The sequence below is a fragment of the Lipophrys pholis genome (genome assembly GCF_963383615.2).
Source record: "Lipophrys pholis genome assembly, chromosome: 14".
NCBI classification, from domain to species: domain Eukaryota; kingdom Metazoa; phylum Chordata; class Actinopteri; order Blenniiformes; family Blenniidae; genus Lipophrys; species Lipophrys pholis.
In genome coordinates this window covers 3,545,964-3,569,211 of record NC_137633.1, presented here as the reverse complement: position 1 = coordinate 3,569,211, position 23,248 = coordinate 3,545,964, and the positions used below count along the sequence as shown (strand labels likewise).

General features: G+C 40.3%; 2 protein-coding genes across 2 annotated transcripts; both read left to right on the top strand.

The window, feature by feature from the left end:
• The first annotated feature begins 145 nt into the window (after nucleotides 1-145).
• manba (mannosidase, beta A, lysosomal) lies at nucleotides 146-9,550 on the top strand. Its single transcript, XM_080480446.1, has 17 exons — nucleotides 146-453; nucleotides 763-857; nucleotides 933-1,038; nucleotides 1,149-1,319; nucleotides 1,911-2,034; nucleotides 2,696-2,865; nucleotides 3,427-3,528; nucleotides 4,005-4,156; nucleotides 4,241-4,358; nucleotides 5,435-5,521; nucleotides 5,708-5,875; nucleotides 6,660-6,878; nucleotides 6,974-7,138; nucleotides 7,225-7,369; nucleotides 8,322-8,464; nucleotides 8,568-8,828; nucleotides 8,946-9,550. The coding sequence occupies exons 1-17, from the start codon at nucleotides 265-267 to the stop codon at nucleotides 9,168-9,170; spliced, it is 2,640 nt and encodes an 879-aa protein (XP_080336572.1). The 5' UTR covers nucleotides 146-264; the 3' UTR covers nucleotides 9,171-9,550.
• Nucleotides 9,551-10,200: 650 nt separating this feature from the next.
• slc39a8 (solute carrier family 39 member 8) lies at nucleotides 10,201-23,135 on the top strand. The gene is made up of 8 exons (XM_080479706.1): nucleotides 10,201-10,905; nucleotides 12,688-12,850; nucleotides 15,160-15,329; nucleotides 15,405-15,527; nucleotides 17,206-17,352; nucleotides 19,464-19,671; nucleotides 21,178-21,362; nucleotides 21,997-23,135. The coding sequence occupies exons 1-8, from the start codon at nucleotides 10,684-10,686 to the stop codon at nucleotides 22,141-22,143; spliced, it is 1,365 nt and encodes a 454-aa protein (XP_080335832.1). The 5' UTR covers nucleotides 10,201-10,683; the 3' UTR covers nucleotides 22,144-23,135.
• The last annotated feature ends 113 nt before the right edge of the window (nucleotides 23,136-23,248 follow it).

The window sequence follows — 23,248 nt, the reverse complement described above, 5'->3', positions numbered from 1 at the left end:
AATGTAGAACTTAAACGTCATTTTCTTTTTCATTTTAATCAGGGCACATAATAAGCAGTCTTGTATAAGAAAGTTAAAATTCAGTTGGGATGATTGATCATTAATTTTTATGAGTCGATATTCCACTCCATTGGTCAGCATGCTCGCGCGTCACGTTCGTCGCGTGACAAACCCGGAACTGAGCCACCTGCAAACGCGACGGTAGTAAACAAGAGTTTTTGCAACTTTTAAAGAAAGTTTCGTCTCTCAAAAAACGTGCCAACTATGAGAACGAGTGTGAACGTATATATTTTCGCGTTGTCGTGTTTGTTTGGGGGGGTCTTCGCGGAGTTTTCTTCGCGGCTGAGCTTAAATGAGAATTGGACGCTGAGGAACTCCAATGCGTCTCTGTCGCTACCTGGCCAGGTGCCCGGCTGTGTTCACTCCGCTCTGCAGGAGCACGGATACATCCAGGTGAGACTAAAACTAAAACTCAGTCCTGTCAAAAGTAGTTCTCCATCTGTGGTAGCCAAACGACTCCCAACTCTTTAGGCCTTCCTTATATATTCACCTCAAGACTGAGTGTTTATGCTTGTGACAAATAGTTTTTTGTTTTTTTCTATTGATGTGCAATTTGTTGTATTTTTATTCCTATTGACTGTATGTAAAGGTATCAATGGAGCCCTAGAGGAAGCTTTGGCCAGCTGTCACTGAAGATCAATACGATTAACATCCAAACTAATCAATGTCAGCACCTGATCGAGGTCCTCACTGGTCTCTCAGGACCCTTATTACAGGTTCAATGATGTTTCCTATCGGTGGATTTCACTGGACAACTGGACCTACACCTCCACGTTCACTGTTTCTGCCACGCTCAGGTCTGATGAATCACTTTCCAGGCCAGTCTTTCACGCCCCGTTTCTGACTTTAACGCTTATTTTCCTCCCGACCAGGCTGAAACAGAAGGTGCTGCTCGTCTTTGACGGCGTGGACACCGTGGCGACGGTTTCTCTCAATGGGATCGTCGTGGGAACGACGGACAACATGTTTCGTGGATATGTGAGTGCAGCTCTCTGTCTTTTTCGCTCTCTTTTTTTCGTGTCAGTGCATCATGTTTGACTTCATGTCTGTTTTTTGTTGTTGTTTTTTTTTTTTTTTTGGCCAAGTAGGATTTCTCAGTGAAAGATTTGCTGAAGGACGATGAAAATGTGCTGGAGGTCACTTTTCTCTCTCCGGTTCTTTACGCGTCCAAGCAGAGAAACGCTCATCCATACAGAGTTCCTCCCGAGTGTCCTCCAGAGGTCCAACAAGGCGAATGTCATGTTAATTTCATCAGGAAGGTTCGTTCGCCCTTCCAGGTTTCGCCTCTGCAAAATGAAACTTTTTTTAAATGTGAAACCAGTTTTGTTTTTGTTAAATAAGTGAAATAGTCGACTTTTTACACACCTTGTAGGAACCGACTGTCACTTACTTAGAGTTTATTTACTTATTTTATTTTACACTTACTTGCCATTAAGTTTGCCAAGTTTTTTATTTGGCCTTTATTTGACCAGAAAAACCTTGTAAATATAATTAATGTCTTTTTCAAGAGTGTCCTTGCCAAAACAGGCAGCAGTCGATGAGGTTCCAGACAAAACAGGAAGATAAAACATATGAGAAAAATGTCAATACATTAAAAAAAAAAAATGCAGATTTGCTTTAAAAAAAGAGTTGTTCCTGTTTTGTTTGAGTTTTTTTCAGACACAAACTTTCTCTCAGTAAAAGTTTCATTCGGAAACATTTCAGGTCATGAATAATATAAACACACCAGCAGAAGAGAAAATTGCCCGAGGACACAAACACAGGAAGAAATACTTTCTGTTTATTAAAACTCCGTGTTTATATGTTATTCGACGAGTTAAAGTGAAGCTCTCTCGTCTGTTCCGGTGAAGACGCAGAGCTCCTTCAGTTGGGACTGGGGCCCTTCGTTTCCCTCGATGGGGCTGTGGAGGGGCGTTCGACTGGAGGCGTTCGACGCTCTGCGGCTCGTCCGGGTTTCCTGTGTTCCTCTCTACGGTGAGTCTTCGCTCCTCTTCATCGCTGACGATCCGGCTGCCTGAAACAGCCGACGCTGTTTGGATTGATTGTGACGCCAAATGCAAACGGGGATTTTCACACGTCTTGATTCTGAGTGTGAGGGGCCCGTGTTTGAAATTAATTACGTCACGTTTCATTTGCATAATAGCAGCTGGGCATTTAAAGTCACATTAAATGTAGATTCTCTTACATCACCCTTGAAGTTTGTACTTAATTTTCTTCCTCCCTGCTCCTTAAGGTCCTCTCATGAGATTTATATGGAGGACTAAACATGCCACACATAAATAAATAAAAAAATATGTCATTAATTAATTAAAATATCAGTTAATTCTATTTATGTTTGTTCATTTAAAAAACAAAAACAAAAAAAACATAATTATTTCACTATTTCATTTATTATTTCATAGTTCGGTGTTGCACTGCTTCATGAATTTATTGAATCTAATGAATAATTTAATGACCGATTTATGTATTTAATTCCAATTTTGATTAATTAATGACAAATTTATTTATTTCTCGATTGATCTTTTTAATTTTGGCACGTTTAGTCCTCCATAGATTGCGTGTATTCGCATCATTACTGGCATGCTTCAATGATTACTCCTATTTATTGTTATTTTCACTGATGTCATTCGTCCAGATTTCATCAGCGTCGAGTGGCGTGTGCAGGTGGAGCTTCTCGTGGAGTCAATCCAGACGACCGAAGGCCAAATTACTGCCTCCATACCCGAGCTGGACTTGGCGCAAACCTTCCAGGCCAAGTTTCTCCCTGGAAGAACAAAAAACATCTTCATCTTAAATATAAACAGGGTGCTTTGAAACTGTCCTGTCCGGTGGTCGTGTATATATCAATATCTATCTAATGAAAAAGGCCTTTAATAAGCCAATCAGCTGCTGAGAATGGTTGCCATGGTAATTACATTAGGAGACAAGCAGACTCGGGTGAACAGCCTCAAACAAGCCGTGACCGATCAGTCACACTCACTGGAAGGAGACAAAAACACCTCAACCTTTGTCCCGAACGTGTGTTTCAAATCCTTTGTTTTTAAAAGGGTAAACATTTCAGTGGTTGCATTATTCCACTGTAAACACACACGTCTCGCGCTGTGCACCCAGAAGTGTCCCGAAGTCAGCGTCTTTTACAATAAACATGTCAAAATACAGATTTAGTGAAACGCAATTTCAACTTTTGTGATTCACTTAAACTTTGAATGACATTTCTGCTGCAAAGTAAAACCCGAGGCCTCCGACTCCAGAGAAGTTTTTCATTCATGTTTTAATAGACAATTTAAAGTCGGCGTTGTAAGTACAATCGTTAAAAAAACAAAAACAAACAAAAAAACTAACTTTTTTTTTTCCTTCTTCATCCAGAGGAAACAGGTGAAGCTTTGGTGGCCCAGGGGACACGGTGACCAACCATTTTACAATCTCACCATCGAAGGATTTCAGGATTTATTCCTGAACCCACACAAGGTCAGAGGTCAAACACATGTACACCTAGAAGTTTTACTATGAGACTGTCTCTACCTGTTTGACCTGTTTGACCTGCTGCCCTCGGGAAGGCGCTACAGGGTCATGAGATCAAAAACGAACAGATTCAAAAACAGTTTCTTCCCCAAAGCCATAACCACTGTGAACTCTTGTATGCACTGACTTCACTTTACTTTACTTACAGACTACCTCATAATGTGCAATATAATTTTTATCCTGTAAATACACTCTGTACCGTTCACAGGACTGGACCGTGCACCTTACCCCCTACACCCCCCACTCTCCTTCTTGCACTATATTCTGCCCTTTTTAACTGCTGCACTGTCACTGCAGTTGTTTTTAATCTCACTGTACCTGTACATGTGACAATAAAAGGCATTCTATTCTATTCTATTCTATTCTATATAAACATCTAATGCGATGAATGGAAGTATTAATACTCTGCGTTTCTGCCTCAGGTGTATTTCCGTAGAGTGGATCTCTACCAGGGGAAGATTGTTGGCACTCTGGGTTTGGGCTTTTTTTTCCTAATCAATGAGAAGCCAATTTTCCTGAAAGGCTCCAACTGGATCCCGGCCCACTCCTTCCAGGACCGAGTGACGTCCGCTGTGTGAGTTCAGGGTGGAAATCTGCGTATTAAAGGGATTTATTTGTTTATTACCTTAACTGACACCTTCACTCTGGGTGTTGGCAGTTTAAGAAACCTGTTGCAGTCTGCGGTGGACGCCAACATGAACGCTCTCAGGGTGTGGGGAGGAGGAGTGTACGAGCAGGACCAATTCTACGACATCTGTGACGAGATGGGCGTCATGGTAACGGCCTGGGTCTGCCGTTCAGACCAGATCACAACTTATACTAAGACTTTCACGTGCTTTCTGTGTATTCTGGAAAAAATTGGTTTAGTTTTGAGCCTTTATTTTGAAAGAGGAGCCAAATATGTTTTTTGTTTTGTTTTTTTAAATGCAGAAATAGCCGAGTCCTCGTTTCACAGAAAAGGTTTTTTGTGACCCTGATATTTGAGTGATTGATTGAAATGTTTATTTCGAATAGGAAAACAATAAGAAAAAAAGAAAAGAAAATTAACAACAAAGTTTTCCTCTCAAATAATAAATAAATGAATAACAGTAATAAAATAAAATAAATCAAGAAAAACATCGTCAGAGAGTATTCGAAAAGGAGTGAGAAGAAGTAAAAACTTATTTACTCTCACCCCTTGTCACAAATAAATAATATAATTACTTCCATCTCTTACACACACACACACACACACACACACGTCCTGTGCAGCACATAGAATATATATACATACACGTCCATTCATACATATCTACAGACAGACATGAACACCTGTACCCACACACAAGCCCACAGTGCAAGGAAAGAAACGAACAATATAAATAACCAAAAGAAATGACCAGACATTTGCCCCTAAAAATAGCCTAGTGATTCATCGACAGTTTTCTGTCATTTATTTAATAAATTATTGTTGCGATTCTCTCTACATACAAACTCGAATAATAAGGAAAGACGAGAGGAAAATAAAACAGAAATACATTTTTTCTATTTCAATTTAGTCTTTTTCTTCTTATTCTTTCCTGGTTTATTTTCTTCTATTTCATCCTCATTGTTTCCCTTTTTTTTTTTTACTTTTCAATTTTTTCCTCTTGCTCATGATCCTCATTATTACAGGATCAGATCATTTAAAAAAAAAAAAAAAAAAAGGTTCTTAATTGTCTTTTCGGTGCAGCAGCATCATTTCGGTGCAGCAGCATCATTTCGGTGCAGAGGACTGTATCGATGCACGGTTCTGGTTGTGTAACGGCGCCGTGACTCACCACCATATTGCAGAGCAGATGGCGCTTTAACGTGTTAAAACCTGTGTCTCCAGGTTTGGCAGGACTTTATGTTTGCCTGCGCTTTGTACCCCACCGATGCCGACTTCATACAGACGGTCAGAGAGGAAGTCGTGCAACAGGTGAGTTTCTTCACTGCCGCTGTTATACATCTTCTATCTGTACGTTTGAAATACTACATTTATACACATTAGAAAACGGCGTACAGAAGCAGGCTGCTTCAATATTTCCATGCAGCAGGTGAAGCGAGGCAGCGACTCTACACTATTAATATCATAGTACTGTCAATGCCGTCTTTTCTCCACCAGGTGTGGCGTCTGAAGTCTCACCCCTCCGTGATAATCTGGAGTGGAAACAACGAAAACGAAGCGGCTCTGGCGACGGACTGGTTCAACATCCCGGCTCCTCAGAGGCCCGAATACGTCAAAGACTACGTGACGCTTTACGTGATCAACATCAAGGAAATCGTACAGGAGGTGGGGCGTCTCAGTCTTTGTGTTTGGAAGCTTCTTACTTACCGCCACCATGATCCTGAACGCACAGAACCTTGTCTGATTTGCTATATTCGCTTGACAGCGGCGACACATTTGCCCCGAATATGACGTTTATTTATTTATCGTTTTTGACGCCGGCATCGTACAAATCAGCGGTCAATCCCATCTTAAATATTTGTAATCTTCATTTCCCCTAAATGCTGCAGGTAAGAACATTGGAAGCTGTCCAGAGTTCTTCTTATCACAATCACAGGTCATCTTCATTTAAAAAAAACGGTACAAAAAAAATGGTTTTCACCAAGTACAGGGACGAGGACGGTCTGTGACACTGCTGTAAAAATTATTTATTATTCATTTACTATTTTTCTTGTTAATTTGGACATTTTTTATATATATATGTATATTAATAACATCATCAGGTCACATACATATATATATATATATATATATATATATGTGACCTGATGATGTTGGCAGGAAATGAGCATAATCTTAATTTATTTTCTCATCATTAAACATGTATATGGATAAAGAACAAAATTTATTACATAATGCACCGAATTATTACATTTTCTTTAAAAAAAAAAAAGAAAAGAAAAGTGGAACACCCTTATTTTGTAGTAACCGTTGCAAAATGTAACAAGTTATTACAAAATGTGGTGTTATTACATAATGAGGTGAAAATGTCTTACATTATTACATATTGCGCCGTTATGACATAATGCTGCGCTGCACACGTTGTAGTAAAATCTACATTCTCCTTCAGGAGGACCCGAGTCGCCCTTTTCTCGCCTCCAGCCCCACAAACGGGGTCGAGTCGGAGCAGGAAGGGTGGGTGGCCCGCGACCCTTATGACCCCCTCTACGGGGACGTTCACTTCTACAGCTACCTCCTGGACTGCTGGGACTGGAGGACGTTCCCCCGGTCGCGCTTCACCTCCGAGTATGGCTTCCAGTCCTGGCCGTCCTTCTCCACCCTGCAGCCGGTGACTGAACGTCACAGTTTGTACGCCGTCGTTTCTTTTCACGACGTCTTTGCTGATGCGGGGGGTTTCTTCGTTTTGTTTTTACGCCACTCAAGATTTCCAGAGAGGAAGACTGGAGCTACGACAGCAGCTTCTCGTCTCACCGCCAGCATCACCAAGACGGAAACCGGCAGATGTTGCAGCAGGCGGCGCTGCACTTCCTCCTGCCGAACTCCACGCAGCCCCTGAAGAGATTCACAGACACTCTTTACATCACGCAGGTAAAGAAGGAAGGAGAAGCTCTGGATGTAGGAAAGAAATGAACGCGCGTGTGACTTGTCGTCGCGTCCGTGTGTTAAATGTGCAGGTCATGCAGGCGCAGTGCGTGAAGACTCAGACGGAGTTTTACCGCCGGAGTCGGAGCGAAGACGTCGAGGGCAGAGGTTACACGATGGGCGCCCTCTACTGGCAGCTCAATGATATTTGGCAGGCGCCGTCCTGGTCGTCCATCGGTCAGTGAAACTCTGCAGAACGTTCTAGGGGGCGAGTGTAAAACTCCAGTTCGGGTTCTTTTCTCTGGAGTTTACATGTTCTCCCTGTGCATCTCTTGGTAATTTGTTTTCCTCCCGCAGTCTACAGATTAATTGGTGACTTTAAAATTAGTATTTTTAATTAATTTTGTCAACTCTAAGGAGTTATTTAAGCATATTTTAAGACTTTTTTTTCCCATTTAAGACCAAATTCAACATCTTTTCAATGCAAGTCTATTGGAATGTGTGAAACTAATGATAATCATACTCATTTAATTATTTTTACCTAAAAGAAAATGTGATTGATTCTCACGAGATGCCTGTGAGCAACTTGTGGTACCTTTGGTTTTTAGAAAATAGTGAAGCAAGAGGTAATTTAGTCACATTCAAACACAATATCGGTTGCATTTATTCCTTAAATATATTCTTACAAAATGCCTTTTTATGTGAAAATGATCAAATGCATATATTTTAATTCTGCTATCTTATTTTCAAATCATTCTTTGCGCTTCAAGTTAAATAGGCAGCTTCAGTGGGTTTTTTTTATTTTTAATTGTTAAATAATTAGATACAGTTTGGTCTTCTGTGATAGAGGACAACATTTCTGGGACACAATAATCAAAGTTGTCCATCTCTGATCAATAATAGGATGTGTTATTCTCAACGACGGGATCTAATTATGACTTTAAGGATGCATCGGATGTAAAATGGAGAAAGCAGCTCATTATCACAGTGAAGGGTGAAAATGTTTTCACTCGATTTCAAAAAGAGCAAAAACAATATGATCATCTCTGGTTATCCCCGTGTAGTCTGGGAACTTTGTAGAGATTCGGCCACGAGTAAAAAAAAAAAAACACCAGTTATGATCCTAATAAATAGCCTGAAGTATAAATCAGCTGTTGCGAAATGCTCCTTTGCTGTTTCCTGTGTGCAGAGTTTGGTGGGAAGTGGAAAATGCTGCATTATTTTGCACAGAGCTTCTTCGCCGCCGTCCTCCCAGTCGGGTTCGAGGACGACGACACGATGTTCATCTACGCCGTCTCAGACCTGAGTCACAGGCAGAAACTGAGGACAGTGGTACGTTTTTACTGAATTCCTTTCAAATGTGTTTATTTCCATTATTTCAATAACAAACTGCATCCCGGGTCGTTCTCATCCTGTCTGTCGCCTCGTCCACCAGGTCACCGTGTATTCCTGGTCTGATCTGGATCCCGTCTGCAGCGTGACGTCAGACCTGTCGCTTGTGCCCCGCGGCAGCGCCGTGCCCGTTTTCAAGCGGCCCGTCGCCGCCCTGCTGGCGGGATGTGGACGCTGCACCCGCCTCACCTGCCTGCTGACCTTCCACCTGGAGGATGGCGGCGGCAGCCAGCAGGGTCCCACCAACCACCACTACCTGTGCTCCCCGAAAGACGCCCAGGGGCTCCAGAGAGCCAACATCACTGTGAGAGGCTTCTTTTTACACAGAAATTAAATAATGTTATAGTTTAGAGGAAAAACAACTACAGGCAACAGAGATCTCAATTTAAAAACGGCGCTATTTTTTTTTTCCCCTCTGCAGGCTCAGGTGCAGGAGGATCAGAGCGGCTTCACCGTCACCCTCCACTCTTCCTCCGTGGCGCCGTTCGTCTGGCTGGACGTGGGAAGCATCCCCGGACGGTTCAGCTCCAACGGCTTCCTGATGGTTTCCAGGAACGTGACGGTGGGTTTCACCTCGTGGCGCCCCACCTGCGTCTCGGAGCTCTCCGCCTCCCTCACCGTCACGTCCCTGACGGACGTGTACTGACCCCAGCGTCCGGGCCGAGTGAGTCCAGACGTACTGAACGATGCTGCCGAATGCAGATTGTCTCAGATTTTACATTCTTAAGACATTTGCAAACATAAGACTTAATTGTCCACAAAGTGGAAATTTGTTTGTTTCTCCAGTGACGTTGTGCCGAGGAAATTATAATCACATAAAAACCATAAAGAGTATTTTATCTTGTCCTAAATGATTTGCAATAAATATTTTTTATATTTTACTTCACATCTATAAGATATTTGTGTATTTGTACATCACACCTGCTCCTGCTTTCTTAGAATAAAGTCTGTTATTCCAATTCTATATGCAAACGAATCTAAAATGAAAAGAATTAAAAGTCATGACTAAAATCAATGAGAACATTGATTAACTGACTGATAGATGACTTAAAAAGAAATATGTATATATTAGTTATTACACTTTTTGTTGTTTCTGATTTGGGCTTTGAAGTCATTTTAGCCAGAGAATGATCACAATTGAATTTTCAGAATATCTGAATTCTTTTTTTTTTTGTGTTATCTAAAAAATAACCAATCTTTTTTGTGTGTAATTTACTTTTTATTTCTTTTTGGAACATTAACAACAATACAACATATAAATATTAAGAGAGAACAAAAATAAAATGAATTAATTGTGCCGGCCAAATAAACTAAAATACATATTTTAACCAGTACAAACATTCACAGAGTAAGCAGTGGCAGTGTCCATCATAACCAATTGATTCTGGTTTTCCACACTTTTCTTGGGTTGTTCACAAAGTGTCCAGCAGGTGGCGGCAGAAACATTTTAACTTAACTCACGTTTTGGATGTTTTTTTTTTTTTTTTTTACTTCCAGCTGTTTATCTCTTTCTCTTTTTTTAAAGTGAGCAAACGGACACGCAGCTGCTGCGCGCTGGGACTCACAGAGTTAAACATCCTGTGTGATCCCCCAGCCTTGCAATCTTAGCAAACATACACACACGCACTCCTGCACCCTGAACTGTGTGTGTGTGTGTGTGTGTGGGGGGGGGGGGGGGGGGGGGGGGTGCGTGTGTGTGTGCGTTTGTGTGTGTGCGTGGGGGCACGTTGCATACCAAGTGAGAAGTCAAGTCACAAAAGAAAGCATTGAATCCGTCAGCGCACACGCGGTCGGTCACCTCCATTTTTCCCCCCTACTCTCCAGGACTGATCTTTGAACCTCCTCCACCTCAGACTGTGTCCGTGGATCCCTGCCAGCTCACAGCTGCAGCTCCGAAGCCCCGAAGCGGTCAGTGTGACTGGAAAACTAAAGGCTGCGGAAAGTCACTAAACTCAGATTTTGCGCTGCGTCTCCGCCGTCATGGATCAGCGTTACGCACGGACTGCACGGATATCCCGATTCTTCTCTGAGGACTAAAATGCTCTCAGCGGTGCAGAAATAGATTTTTTTTTTTTTTTTTTTTTTTTTTTTTTTTTTAACTAAAACAAAAAAAAAAAAAACACCATTGAAATAGAAAATATAAAGGTTTTGGAGTAAATATGTTAAACCCGGGATGTTTGATCACGTGCGCTTTGTGTTTTATTACAACGTGCCAGAGCGTGAAAGTTTTTGGCAGAGATGGAGAGAGCTTTCTGGAGAATATCTTACACTTTTTTGGTGAAAATTCATCCATTACGACGGATCATCTGGAAGATTTACTGCATCTGATCTCAGCCAGAAGGTCTCGGTTAGTAATAGATGAGAATCTGGAAAGCCAAGAGGTGGGTCTTTCTATTCACACAATTTCAACCTATTGATTATTATTTAAGTCTTTCATTGTGATTCCACCAACTTAAACCAGGTGATTTTAGCGGTGTCACATACTTATACACATACAAGTGTGATTATTAATGCGTTATTGGGTTAAACATTCTGTGTCTATTACATTTTCATTTTTATAAAACAAGGTTTGTCAAATTGAAACTGAAAACAGGTAAAAAAAAAAAAAGACTTAAACATTTAGTTTTTTTGTTTATATGCAATGCACACAATAAAAATGTATATAAAACATAAAGTACATTATAAATCAATGACATGTTGCAGATCAAACCATATATTTCAACACATTCATGCAGAAAACGAGAATATTTCAATCTACTGAATAATTTAGACAAATTGAAAAAGCTCTTGTTGTTCTTGATTGTTAGTTTTTGTATAAATGTCACACTAATAGTTCTATAGTGATAAAACTTTATCTAGATTCAAGACTAACTGACTTTACTACTACTTAAATTATACTCAGTTACAAGTAAAAGTAGCCCCTCCTTTTAAAGATACTCAAGGAAATGTCTAAAGGACTAAAACAAACTGAAATTACTAGTTACTTTTTGATTGTATTGTCAAAATATTTATAAATGTCAGCTTAAAGGACATCGTCTCGAAAATATACAGTTTTGATTGATTAATGTAATTCCAGTCCAGACATGTGGTCTCTTAGTAATAATAAGAATGATATGACGTATTTATTTTGCAGCCTTCATGTTTATCTGCAGTTAAAAGTGCTTCAAATCAAACTTAAAGTTGTGGGTGACCAACACATTAAAAACAGGAATGAAGGGGTTACATTAAACAAGAAAAATCCAGAATGACACAACATATAGTACTCTAAACATACTAATAATCACAACTAACCCAAACTACTGCTTATTTACAGTATTTGGAAATACTTTCCAATTACACAGTAATACATAGTAGTAATAGATGCTTTAAGTGTTTCTGTGTTGCTCAATTCTAATTCAACATCTTATTTAGTTCTTGCTTTTATACTTTTCAGTTTAGTTTCTTTGTCTTTGTCCTTATTTGCTCAGTTTGCATTGATTTGTTCTCACTGTGTTTCGTGGTCGTTTCATCTCTTAAAAAAAGCTGCGTTGGGTTTTTAATTTCATCACTTCGTATCTATTTGAACCCATTCTGTGTGTCTGTTTCATCAGTTCTCTTCTTCCTCTGGTCTTTTCTAACCTTTGTTTTCATTTTGTCATTATTCTTTTTTTAAATCTGTTCATTCTGTGTCACACTTCTCTCTCTTTTTGATCATTTTATATCCTCTTCAACCCATTCTAAACCTCTTGTTACACAAAATGACCAATGTTTGCCTTTAAATTGTTTATCTTTAGTGTATTCTACTTGATTAGATCATTTTGTATTCGTTTGTTACCTCTTTGTTCTGATCTTTTGCATCATATGACTCATTAACACCAATTTGTGTCTCACTTTGGTCGATTAACTTTATTCTTCATGTTCAACAGCCAAAGTTCAATAATTGTTTTCACTTTCAACTCCAAACAATGCGATCAAAATGCTTTCTTAATGCTTTAAAGTTTAATTTCTTCACCCAAACAATAGTAGTAAAAATGTGTATGGTAAAATAAATGAGCGTTATCCTGTGTACCATGTACGTGTGCAGGGAAAAGGAACATGAATACCGGCAGAATGAACGTGATAAACGAGCGAAATGTTTAAAAGCGATGAAAGAAGACGATTCATTTTGCCCTCCTGCCCCTCAGTGTCCCTCTGCTGAGCAGATCTTGGGCCACTTTGGGTTCAGTAATGTCAGTCAGCTGACTGTGGGACATCTGGGGACGATCTGCCCCGCCGTGTTGACCCAGGTGCTGCTGCCCTCCTGCCCCTACACCGCCCCCAAAGCCCTGCTGCCTGTCGACTACTCTGGTGAGTTGCTTCATCCCGACGCCGGTTTATTTGTCCGGACCCCTGCAACGCAAATAATTTACAGTTCGTGGAGGTTTGTTGCTTTGAATTTGATCCGTGAGCTCTTTGGATCTTGGATTTTAAGAGTTATTTCAAGACAATGTGATGTGGTTGTGGGTTTTTTTGTTTCCAGCTCGTTGCGTGGCGTACACGGGCTGGATTTGAAGTTGTAGTTGCTGTTTGTTTAATTCCTCTGTGGTATTTTCATGATACAGTTGACATAACTGCAACAAATCTGCTCTCGGGCGAAGCACAAGTTGCATTTTTTTTGTTATTTTACAATACAAAAGTTACAGGAGGTGAGCAGCTTTTTGCACACACAGACATTTTCTTTAGGGACATACCAAGGCCTTATCGAGAGTTTAAACAATAGGGCACAATGAGAACAACGGGCATGGAAAATATTTATTATTTTAAAAGTCAGGAACTTTGATTCTCTTTTGCTCATTCCTTTAATTTGAAGGCCTCCGCAGCAACCTTTATTGGAGGCCACTAAAGGGGGACATGGACCCCACTTTGAAAACATGGGGATAAATCACTGCGCCCCCCCCCCCCCCCCCCCCCCCCCCCCTTTACACACCGGGGGTAATGGCTCAGTTGGCGGAGCAGGTTGTTTTCTGTTCAGTCCTCATCTCTGCCTGTTCATGTGTTCACTGTGAACACCAGTGGTTTGTGCACCTTGCAGGAATGGGTGGCCGTGACAGATTCCCTGGGCCAGGAATCGAACCTGCATCTTTCTTGCTGTCAGGCGAGGATTTTACCACGAAACGACCCTTGAAATACTTCAAGTGAGCTGCAATGACCGTCAACAAAAGTGTAAATGGAGACGAGGGAAATTGTTTAAAAAAGGTCGAAGATGTTCAGAAAACAGTCAAACTTTTGCGGAATTTTGAGTCGTCGAGACATTTTGTGATTTTTTTAAGTGATTTAGACATTATCCCTGAATATATTGTAAGTTGTAGGAGCCATGTTGGATTTCCCATGCTGCTGAAATGCACTTTGCGTCATTCATCCGGGCAGCGTTTATACTAAATGTGTTGTCTTAGCATATTTGATTTCATTTTTCCAGGTCGGAAGCTTGACCTTGGCCTGGTCATCGGTCCTGGAAGACATCTCAATCGTCTTCATCAGTTCATGCTCTTCCTTGACAAGACTAGTCAGCCTTGTTGTGTCTCGAAACCCATATTTTAATATTCAAGCATGAATATGTATGTTAAAAGTAAAGCATTTTACTCTTTCATGAAATATATCAGCTGGTTTTGATACTGACCCATCTTTTCCTTTGTGTTCTCGTAATATCGAGACTATCTGACACATGAACGTCACCCTGTTCTTATCTGATGTAGAACTAATTCATCTGACAAGAGGAGATGACCTTTCAATAATTGTTGTGCCTGCTCTGGTAACAAGGCACAAAGATTAACGTCCGAGGCAGCTGTTTTTTATTTTATTTATTTTTTTATTTTTTTATTTTTTTATTTTTCTGCCAGTTTTTTTTGTATGAATAACTAGACCCGCACTGTTGTGAGCACAGACACAAAAATCACATCAAAACATGCGAAATGTCTGGAAATAGGTTACTTCGACTTTTGATTACAATTCACCTAAGGATTTAAAAAAAAAAAAAAAAAAAAATGTGCCATACAAAGTGGATGAGGAGAGGCAGCCACACAAAATTTCCTCTGGAATTTTGTAGTTATTATTGTGCTTTATTATTATTATTATTATTATTATTATTATTATTATCGAGTAACTTGTCCCACATCATTGAAAGCAGGGACACAAAAAGCACATCAAAATTTTCAGAACATATGGGAAGAAGTTGCTACAACTTTTATTAATGATTCCACGAACCGTTTCCCAAAAAATTCCAAAGAACTGTGAAAGAAATTTCCCGTACAAAGCGGAAGGGAGAGGCACCTCATGGAGGAGATGATGGGAGAGGCACCTCATGGAGGAGATGATGGGAGAGGCACCTCACGGAGGAGATGAAGGGAGAGGCACCTCACGGAGGAGATGAAGGGAGAGGCAGGCAAAACATTTTCTCTGTGGAGAACACACAAAATAGATCCTCCCTATTCGCCAGGTGAAGAGGTCGTCGTTTGTGTAGGAGCCTTGTATGCGGTGCAGATAACCCATGTGCTCATGTGTGTTTACGTTTGTGGAGTTTGACACTTTATCACTTCACCAGTCCAGCCCGTTCAAGATGATCCTGGGTGTGAAAGTGTAAATGAATCCCTGTTTATCCTCCGTGCTTTCTGGCCTCACAGTCTGGGGTTATGGCTTCCTGGCCGTCACCGTCATCAACCTGGCGTCTCTGCTGGGCCTCCTGCTGATCCCCTTCACCAAGAAGTCGTATTTCCCCAAGGTGCTGACCTACTTCATCGCCCTGGCCATCGGGACGCTCTTCTCCAACGCCGTTCTCCAGCTCATACCCGAGGTTCGTAACTGCAAAGCGGCAGGAGTCGAGTGTCTGTCGGATGGAGCTTCTAACGCTGCCCCCGTCGCCCTGCAGGCCCTGGGCTTCGACCCGAAATCCGATAACTACGTGGCGAAGGCGGTGGGGATATTCGGAGGGTTTTACTTGCTGTTCTTCATGGAGAAGATACTGAAAATGGCTCTCCGCGTGGAGCACGAGGTGAGATAACCGAGCGGTTAGCAGGTCTATCGGCCACAAAGCAGTTTTCTTTTACTGCCCGTTGATGTCATGTTTTCCAGGTTTGTATCTGCACTTCAGTATCTCTGATTTATTGTGGCAAGTCGATGCTTAACCTAACTTTATCACATATTATAATCAGTATTGAGAGTGGCACGGGGACACTGGGAGTTCTGTAATCGTCATGTTAAGATGTGAATGACAGGCCTCTTGTGAGGATAATAAAAGAGGCACTAAAATATAGATTTTTAAATCAGTAGGGTATTATTTATCATGTGCACAAGGTTTAATCTATTCATCCAGGAGTTGTAACTGATACCAGCTGACTGTGTTCACTCATATAGGGGAAATTTACAACTTCAGATATCTGCTTTTGAACTGTGGGAGGAAGCCAGAGTACACGGAGAACGTGCAAACTTCACTACTGTCTACCAAACTACCTTCAGAAAATAGGTTAACAAACTTGCTGAATAATTATATCAAATATCCTTCATGCAAAAATAGCCATAAATTCCACATGAGTACCGTCTTACTACAATGACTGAAATGAGAACTTCTGGGGGGAGGTGCGGGTCAAATGTAAAGCTTTGCTCCCGAAAGCACAAAACATTATGTAAGATTACACTGATAAAGGAAAAACTCAGCTAAAAATAAAAATACATACAATTACAAAATACCAAAATATTTATTTATTAATTGTCAACCCCCCACTTCCACAGTTCAGATGAAATTCACTATCAGTTTTGACACCTAAATAATCCATATATGAGCAGAGGCATGAGGAGTAGGCCCGGCGTCGAAGGGTTAAATTGTACAGAAACATAGAACACTGGAGAAGTCGGTGCAGTTAGAACGACCGATGGTTTAGGGAAATACAGATTGAGCCTTTGACCTTTTTAACTGGAACTCTGAATTGTCCTCGTCGAGGTTAAACACTTTCACATGTCTCATTGGTCCAGAAACCTTCCGTATTCTAAGTTTCTAACTTCTCCTTGATTTTCCTCCGTTTGAATAATGGATCATAGGAGCTGCATTCAGAATCTGCTGTGTCTGTGTGAGCTGGACTGGCTCCGCCCACACATGCCCATCTTGGGAAGAGGAGGAAGTACTTCCTCTGGTGGTGCCATGTGCCAGAGCAGAGCTGCCTAATTGTGGGAGGAGTCAATGGGAGGGCCTACCTTGATTGTGATTGGCTGAACCCCCGATGACACTATATAGGGTTTGATTTCTGATTGGCTGGTCGGAGCAACACACTTTTTAAAACCTGAAACAAGCCGGGGAGAGAGAGGACAGACTGTCTTCACTTCTGGGGCGTCAGTCCAGGTATTGGGACGATTAGTACTGCTGGAAAACCTTTAGAAAGTGAAGTTTACATAATATGACCCCTTTTAAAACAAGTTTAAAGGATGTAAGAAAATAACAGACACACATTTGTCTTCCCTTCTAAGAAGTAAAAACAAACAGTCCACAGGAAGATAAGTACTCAAGTTTATCAGAAGAAAAAAAAACCTACTTAAGTGCAGTTACAAAGTACAAATGCTGTTATTTGCCACCTCTGTATTTAAAAGCTCTTTCATTGTACATGAACCATGTCTTTTTTCCCCCCTGTTACATCTAAATCAAAAGTTGCTTTACGAGACGTTTTTCCCATTTTCTTCAGCACGGCCACAGCCACTTCACTCCCGCAGAGCCGCCGTTAGAGAACTCGCTTCACAACGGGGACATACCGGAGAAGAAGGACTCCATTGTTCTGACCAACGTCTCCAGCGTCCAGAACTCGGAACACACCAACGCGACGGCCTCTCAGGTACGACTCGGGTCACCTGCAGCCCGACGATGGACTCGGGCTGAATCCGCAGGCTTTAGAAAACTAAAAGTACATCATTAAAGTATAAGGTCTCCGCTTCAATTCCACACAAAAAGTAAAAAAATTAATTTAATAAAAAATCTGTTGGGGGAAATTACAATTTTAGTTCCTCACACCTCATTTATTTCCCATATTTGCTCTATTAAGTGACGTCAGCGCACATGAAATATCATAAAACTGGTGATTCTACTCATTGTCGGTACTCACAACTTAAACACATTGATGGAATTGTTGAGGAAATCCAAGAAACTACCAATTTTACTTTAATACAAGTGTGTTAGAAACACGTCATTAAAAACAAATGCTTATTTGACACCACGTTTATCTAAAGTCACTATTGGGGATATAGTATATATATATATATATATATATATATATATATATATATATATATATAAAAACTTCCTATAGTTTTTAAAAAGCTCAGTAATTGAACGAAATGCATTGAAATGCTGTGAAAACTTGATTTGGTTCATTGGATATGAAATGTCAACAGTGTAAACACACAGCAGCTGCAGCAGAAATTCGATTCTATTACCTCTAAACCAGTGTGGTGGAAACTGTTAGTTATGGTCTTGTGTCATTAACCTACATAGCAGTCAACCTTGTACTGTTTGATCCTCAGGAGGAACTCAGTCTTGAGATAAGCTGGAAAAACAGAGTCTCTCCTTGCATCTTATCTGGGCTTGATAGAGATGTGCTGTTGACGACATTCCTCTATCGCACCCAGAAGGAATTAATCAGGCTTGTTCACTAATAGAAACCTTTTTTTTTATTTATTTTTTTTTAAAGCAGACTACAGAGGGATGGGGGATGTATGTGGTGGTGCTCAGACTGGATTCGAACCTTTTTTTCTAGTGTTACTCTCATGTTTAGTTTGTGCCTTGCAGTCGTTTGTGAGCTTTTTTTTTTATTTATTTTTTTTATCAGTGATTACGGAGCGATCCGTTAATATTTAACAGCGACGTCTCCTGAATTTATGCAGGAAAATGTGCTGTGGTACAGATCCGAGTGCCAAACAAAACACATGTGCCCGTGACACAAGAGGGATCAAGCAGTAAAACCAGGCACTGGGCAGCAAATCCTTCCCCTCCTGCTAAATGCTGCAATTGTCTGAATCCTGCACAAAGACTCCTTGTTTGTCAGTCGGTAGAAAGAAAAAAAAAAGAAAAGCCAGTTTTAGAATGTCTTCCCAAAGGTTGAGTTTGTGTCCACCTGATCTCAGGTTTCCTGTTAACATCACTTCATCTTCTTATTTGGGAGTGGAGACTTCTGCTCCGGAGGACGAACACACTTTATTGATTAAAGTCTGTTTGTAGCTGTAAAACCAACCCGGGTCGCTCTTTGTTCCACGGAGTAAAAACATTTACTCACTGTACTCTTATGCAGGTGTCATTGATTTACTTGAGAATGTACTTTTCTTACTTCTAACAAGAGTTACCTGTATTTTTTATATTTTCCAAACTTTGACGGGCATTTGGGCTGTTTTGTATTTTTACACTGTTTTTATTGTTTTTGAACCGACTTTAGTTTAGACCAGTCTCCCGAAATTTAAATAAATGATATTTATCTGACCTTTTCACCATCATTGACCAGTCTCCAGTGACTTTTTGGACTTTTTTCTTTTTTTTAACTAGTTGCTCGGACATTTCCGGTTTTGAATTCGTCTTTAATGGGATTTTCTTTTTTCAAGATCTTAGAACTTTTTGTTTTCAACGGGCCTGTTTGGTTTAGCTTTCGACTGATTTTTGATTAGTTTTGAAGAGTTAGAGGCCTTTTTTCCACAGACTTTCGGCTGTTTTTTGAATCGGTTCTCAGTTCACACTGCTGGTTGCATTTCCTGCTCCTGGAGCGCTCGTTTAGGTCAAACCACAGAAACAAACCAATTCTCTAAATGCAGTTTAAGGTCTGTGTTACTCATTTTAACTGAAGCAAAGACGTGCTTGTACATTCATTACTATCTCTACTTAGTAAAGGACAATGAAAAAAGTCACAATCATAAGAGAGAAAAACAAAAGTTCAACATCCCCCCCCCCCCTTCGGCCCGGCAGGACTTCGAGTCGTCCCCCGTGATGTGCCACTGGCTGCGAGGGCAGCGCATCAGCAGCATCAAGACCGTGGCGTGGATGATCACGCTGAGCGACGCGCTGCACAACTTCATCGACGGCCTGGCCATCGGGGCTTCGTTCACCGTGTCCGTGCTGACGGGGTTCAGCACGTCCACCGCCATCGTGTGCGAGGAGTTCCCCCACGAGTTGGGTGAGTGGCCGGCCGGAACGACGAAAAGTCAAACTGCTTTATTAGAGGGTCCATCCTCCCAGGAGGCAGATCTAATCATTTCATTCCTGTTGGACATCAGACTGAAGTCCGAAGCATTTCTTAAACATCTATAGATGATCTGCAGAGCTGCTCTAAGCTGATTGGTTCACAATAACTCCGTGATAGCGCCGTGAAGCGTCCTGCTGACATCGTCCTGCAGATTGAGCCGGTTGAACCAACCCTCAACTTGCAACTGGAGATAAACAAGTTTCCTCAGAGCTGGTTATCAACTGCTTTTGTTAACCCAAAGCGACGAGGCGGGGCGGCTCGTTAAATGCAACAGCATCTAGTGATTCTGAAGAAGTTTCCTACTCAGAAAGTAGGAGTCGGCCTTTAAAAAAACACAAAAAAAACCTTATAATGACACTTTTTTTGTGTTGAAGATTTTAAAAAACAAAAAAACAACTCACTTCTGATTCAGATTTTGTGAGTTTTTATTTGTTAAATCTAAATAAATGCAAGTCTGCCCATGACAAACTGAAAAATGAGCTAAAAAATGTGTGTAGATTTAAGAACAATTTAAAATATTTATATTTTTGAAACATACTTTTCAAAATATATACCTCGGTGCAACAAGTCAGGATTTTTACTAAAAATCGAATGTATTATTTTCATTGGTTCCCTTGTATATATGTTAATAGTTTTTATTCTTATATTCATAGATTTTATCTTTTTATTTTATTCTAGGTGAACCCGTGTGGCATGAGAGTTGTCTTTTAACTTTGTTGTACAATGACAAACTATTCTATTCTATTCTATTCGATCATTCATGTCTTTGTTTCGTCTTTGACAAAAAACTGTATGTTCCTCTGTGTGTTTTATTTATTTTAGTATACCATATATTGATTTATAGTTGTTGTATGCCTCTTCAGGAGTTTATACCTAGTTGTGCTCTGCTATTCATTCATTCTGTTTCAGACACTTTTCATAAATAAAAAAGCCAAACATGTAACAGTTTCATAAAGACCTGCAGCTGGTGGGGGAGGGTCTTACACAGAAAACTACTTTCTATCAAAAACTGCATTCAAACCTCAGAAGCTTCCAGCAACCATCACACACACGTCATGATTTTGGATTATTGAAAACAGGCTCCAAATACACTAAGAAGACCTCCTACCTGCCCCGAAGTGGACATGTTCGCCTCCTTTCATTTTGCATCGCCACCAGGAGGAGGTAAAACGCTGACATCCATCCATCACTGGAGACAGTATGGCTGCGGGTGAAGGCAGGATACACCCTGGACCTCTCGTGGTCCATCATAGAGAAACAGGCAGTCACAAGCCAGATAGAAAACCCATTCACACACAGGGAGGACATCCAAACACACACACAAACAAATCATCGAAAGAACCCTGGCTTATGGAGAAAACCTAACCACAACACGCCGCTTTTCTGCTTTGTGTTTTGCCTGCTGGCTTTAACGCCGTGTTGCTATTCCCTCTGCAGGAGACTTTGTAATCCTGCTGAATGCCGGCATGAGCATCCCACAAGCCATTTTCTTCAACCTGCTGTCAGCGGTGTCGTGTTACATCGGCCTGGTGTTCGGCATCCTGCTCGGCAGCAACTTTGCCCCCAACGCTATCTTTGCCATCGCCGGAGGAATGTTTCTCTACATCGCACTGGCAGACATGGTGAGCGGGTCACACTGGCCGCAAATGTCCCGAATGTTTCCGATTGTCAACGGGTATCACAAGTGTATGGCTGTGTTTGAGTCAAATCGGCTTCAATTTGACCACAATGACTGCATGAATGGAGCATTTGGGGATCTTCCAAATCAACACCTGACTTTCAGAACCCACAGCTTCACTTTCTTTTTTTTTTTTAAATTTAATTCACCACTGCTTTTGTGGTTTCTATTTTCAGTCTTTCACTTCCCACACAAAACTGGAGGCTGGAAATACATGCTGGGTACAAAACGGAGAGTGATTAAATGCTATATCTCAGTTTGAGTAATCGGTGTAAGCACAACTAGAGCAAAAAGTACCAAAAAGTATCCTAAAACAGGAATACATTGTTGGGTTTGCCAACAAGCTCCCTGCCACAACTTTACAGAAGTGACACTTTTAGCCTGGTGTTGCGTTTTCAGCTTCGTGTGCTGCCCCCAAGTGGTCAAAAAGTAAAACTGCAGGTTAAAAAATCAGCAAAATAAATCTCTTCATATATTTAACTTACTCGATGTATAATCATCCTCACGTAGCACAGATCCTAAAAAGTGTCATATTGTGGTTTCATTAAATAATCTCTGACCGTGTTTCCCCCTTTCAGTTTCCAGAGATGGACAGTATAGCACGGGAACAGCGGAAAACTTCCAGCAAGATCATTTTCTTCCTGATCCAGAACGCCGGGCTGCTCACCGGCTTCACCATCATCCTCCTCATCACCATGTTCGCCGGGGATATCAACCTGGGCTAGAAGACATATCCTGGAAACACGGATAGATTAATAATAATAATAGCTGCTTCTGTTTCTGCTCATGCAGCCGGGCAGGAAAGTGAATGTAAAGTGAATGTTTTGTACAAACAAAACCAAAAAGGGAAATATAGCTCTTTTATACCTCCGGACTATCAGTTTAGAGAAATATTTACTCAATAAAAAAAAGGGAAAAATCTTTGCAATCATGTATTAAATCTTCACCGATTCATCTTAAGGAGACAATAAATTATTTTTTTCAGTCTTCATATAGTGTGAAACACATTTTTCCATGTATCGTAGGCTGTGAGTACTGTTGGGGAGGAGTTATGTATTCACTGAAGAATTAAAACATTTCTGAATTAAACTATAATTTCAAAGATATTTTTGTGAGAAAAAGAAAATAAATCTCTTTATTTTAGAGAAAAGTATTTTTTCTCCCTTTAATAAATGCATTACTTTAAATAATGTCACATATTGTAGTATAAGTGAACAGATACTTTAAAAAGATGTTTTATTAAAGAAATGTTTGGAAAGTATTTTTCTAACTAAACCTTTCCAGAACTTATAAAGAAACTTGAATTTAACTGAAGTAGTATGGTTTTCAGTTGTGATAATTAGAACCTGTTGAAAAAGAACACCTACACTTTAGCTGATAATGAATAAAGTTGGCTTTATGTCATGAGAAATGTAAACTGTAACTGGATTAAAATCATATTTAGGCTGTATTTTTTATTTTTAGATAATCCCATTAAAACACATTTCAACCATTTCAATTCAAGCAAAAAATGTTCTGTAAGTTGAATAGAAACAGGTCAAATAAAAAATACAAGGAAGACGTAAAACTAATTGGTATATGCTTCTATATGCTTATACACAATCAAATGAAAAGTATTTAGCACTTATATCTTCTTGCAGGGTGATCCAGTGTTTAATAGACATTTGACAAAGTGATCCAATAAAACAAATACTTTACAAATAAAGGCAGACAATTGAAAAATAAGTAATTTCAGAGAATTCATTGAATCCCATTTAAATGATTTAGTTTTTATTCTCATGATTAGCATTATCGATTTGTATAATAGCTACTCTGCACTCTGCTTTTTAA